The 3,396-nt window shown below is 66.6% G+C and overlaps 1 protein-coding gene across 1 annotated transcript; it reads left to right on the plus strand.

The window, feature by feature from the left end:
- Window positions 1-120: 120 nt before the first annotated feature.
- COG8 (component of oligomeric golgi complex 8) lies at window positions 121-2,433 on the plus strand (the record flags this gene model as incomplete). The annotated part of the gene is made up of 4 exons (XM_085305750.1): window positions 121-477; window positions 551-1,369; window positions 1,624-1,792; window positions 1,957-2,433. Coding segments are annotated over 4 exons (1,587 nt in total), but the record flags the coding sequence as incomplete, so codon positions are not given.
- Window positions 2,434-3,396: the final 963 nt, after the last annotated feature.

Here is a 3,396-nt window from a genome sequence, read left to right on the forward strand (position 1 = left end):
GCCGGCGCCGGGAAGGCCCGGCGGGAAGCTGGGGGAGCCCCCGGGGCGCTGGGAGAGGGCACGGGGGCAGGAGGGACCCAGCGGTGAGGGGCGGGGTGGAAGCAGGGACCGAGGCTGGGAGGGGCCCTGGACGACGCTGGAGCTGGGGGCAGGGGTGAGGAGAGGGGGCCGGTGTCGGCAGCGGGGGCCCTCGTGAGGCAGTTGTCCGCCTTCAGCCTGGTGCTGGCGYGGGGAGGGGCCCTCACCTCGATCCCCTTGCGATCCCGCAGGAACTTCATGCGAGACGCCGAGGAGATCGCCTGCAGCCGGCGCATGAACAGCCTGACGCTGAACCGGCACACGGAGATCCTGGAGATCCTGGAGATCCCGCAGCTCATGGACACCTGCGTCCGCAATGGCTACTACGAGGAGGCGCTGGAGCTCGCTGCCTACGTGCGCCGGCTGGAGAGGAAGCACAGTGCCATCCCCGTGATCCAGGTGTGCCRCGCTCTGCCCCGGCCCTGCGGCTGCTCCGTGGCACCTGTGGCTGAGGCTGTCTCCCCGTCCCCAGGGTATCGTGGACGAAGTCCGCCAGTCCACCCAGCTGATGCTGAACCAGCTCATCCAGCAGCTACGCAGCAACATCCAGCTGCCGGCCTGCCTGCGGGTCATTGGCTACCTGCGGCGCATGGACGTCTTCACGGAGGCCGAGCTGCGCATCAAGTTCCTGCAGGCGCGGGACGCCTGGCTGCGCTCCATCCAGGCCTCCATCCCAGATGAYGACCCCTATTTCCACATAACCAAGACTATCGAGGCCTGCCGTGTCCATCTCTTTGACATCATCACGCAGTATCGCGCCATCTTCTCTGACGAGGAGCCGCTCCTGCCCCCCGACGAGCCAGCCCTCAATGAGGGGGCCATCTTCCATGGCTGGGTGCTGCAGAAGGTCTCCGAGTTCCTGCAGGTGCTGGAGGGCGACCTCCAGCGTGGGGTGGGCGGCCGCCTGGATTCGCTGCTGGGGCAGTGCATGTACTTCGGACTCTCCTTCAGCAGGGTGGGTGCTGACTTCCGCGGGCAGCTGGCCCCCATCTTCCAGCGCGTCACTATTGGCGCCTTCAGGAAGGCAGTTGAGGAGGCTGTGGAGAAATTCCAGGAGGAGATGAATTCCTACACGCTCATCTCTGCCCCAGCCRTGCTGGGCAGCACCGTTGCAGCGGTGGTGCCGACAGCCCAGCCAGGGACCCTGCAGCCGCCCATGGTGCTGCTGGACTTCCCRCCCCTTGCCTGCTTCCTGAACAACCTCCTTGTGGCCTTCAATGACTTGCGGCTCTGCTGCCCCGTGGCCCTGGCCCAGGATGTCACCACCTGCCTCGAGGATGCTCTTGGCCAGGTGAGGCTGCCAGGGCCAGAGCTGTGCCTTGCTCCGTGGGGCTTTTGGCTTTGCTGTGGCAGAACAGAGCAGAAGGAAATTTCCTCACGGTCTGTCCGATTTGTCTGGATGGCCGAGGCTGGGAGCCTGGCACCATGGAGCAGAAGCGGCTCTTTTCTCTGAGATGCGTGGGGCTCTCCAGGTCTTGGATTCTGTGTTGTGTGCACTGGGGATGTGACTAAAGAATTAATGACATCATTGTCCTCTCACCCCAGGTGACCAAAATAATCCTGGCCTTTCATCGGGCAGAAGAGGCAGCTTTCAGCGGGCGCGAGCAGGAGCTCTTTGTCCAGTTCTGCACCGTGTTCCTGGAAGATCTGCTCCCCTACCTTAACCGCTGCCTCCAGGTCCTCTTTCCTCCAGCCCAGATAGCACAGGCGCTGGGTAAGGCTCCTGGTCATGGTGCTCCTCTGGGGAGAGCTGGTGGGAGGAGCTGGAGACATCCTGGGGACCCTGTGCCCGTCCCTTTGCGGTCTTGTGCTCCCTCTCTTTCTCGCGGGAGAGTTGTGCTGGCGCCAGACCGCAGACTCTCCTCTGCTCTCCCACAGGCGTCCCCGCCACCCAGCTGCAGCGGTTCTGCAGGCTGGGCTGCCTCGACACCGGGGCTGTCAGGGAGCCCCTGGCCTTCATCCTGCCGGCACGAGAGGCGGATCTGGTGCCGGGTGAGGAGCCAGCGCAGGAGAGCCCCTCGCCGGGCGCCCTGCCGCATGCACAGGAGGAGGATGCGCCCGGTCAGCCCTTTGCCGTGCTGGCGGAGCAGAGCCCCGCGGAGCCCGTGGACGTGAGCTAGCTGCAGGCTCTCCTGCGCCGGGGACACGCGAGCCGGGTGGGCCACAGTACGCTGGACTCCGAGGCAGCCGGGGGGATGAGCTGGGTGAGGGGAGCAGTTTAGCACGGCTGCCAGTGCTAAAGTCTGCTGTAGCAGGGCTGAACAGGGGCCGTTTCCCTCCGTGCCGACGGTCTTGTTAGCTCCTTCTGCTGGGAAGGGCTCGACACTACATAATAAAGCTCCTCTGCGTCTGCCACGGCTGCAGTGCCGTCCCCTCTCCCCCTCRGAGCCGGAGGCGCTTCCCCGGGAAGCAAGCAGGAGCCCCCCTGCCTGGCTGCGCTCCACCCGTCCCTTCCCGCGGCACCCCATGCGCAGGGCGCGCGGGGCGAGGGGACACGGCTCCCCGGGGCTGGCGTCCTCCCCGTGCCCCCCTGTCCCCAGGCTGCTGCCGCCCCCGCCTGGTCCGTGCTCCCTGTGCGGGTTCTCGCTCCTCCCGGCCGCGTGGTTCAGGCCGGGTCCCCTGGGTGCCGGTTCAGTGCTGTTTTGCGCGTACGCGTGTGCCCCCCGCTCTCGCCCCGTGCTGGTGCTGCGCGGCGCGGGAAGYGTGCACTGCTCGTGCAGAGCGGTAYGGGCAGTGCAGCGTGCACAGTGCMCTGYGCRCAGCGCCCGTGCGCRTACGCACACACAGCACACAGAGGGCTTGTGCCTGCACACGCAGTGCAGCACGCACAGTGCACACGCAGTGCAGTGCAGGCACAGTGCACACGCAGTGCAGCACACACAGGCACACACAGTGCACAGGCACAGTGCACACGCAGTGCAGCACAGGCACAGTGCACACGCAGTGCAGCACACACAGGCACGCACAGTGCACACGCACAGTGCACACGCAGTGCAGCACGCACAGCGCACACGCAGTGCAGTGCAGGCACAGTGCACATGCCGTGCAGCACGTGCAGTGCACACGCAGTGCAGTGCAGGTGCAGTGCAGCACAGGTGCAGTGCACACGCAGTGCAGCACAGGCACAGTGCACACGCAGTGCAGCACGCACAGCGCACACGCACGCCGTGCAGCACACACCTTGCACGCGAGGCAGCGTGCGGAACGCCGCCGCGCGCACGCGCACTGCCCTCACGCGGCACAGGCGGGATCTGCGCACGCGCACTGCCCTCACGCGGCACAGCCGGGGTCCGCGCACGCGCACTGCCCTCACGCGGC

Source organism: Rhea americana, unplaced genomic scaffold, assembly GCF_003343005.1.
Source record: "Rhea americana isolate MKP2758 unplaced genomic scaffold, rheAme1 scaffold_226, whole genome shotgun sequence".
NCBI lineage: Eukaryota > Metazoa > Chordata > Aves > Rheiformes > Rheidae > Rhea > Rhea americana.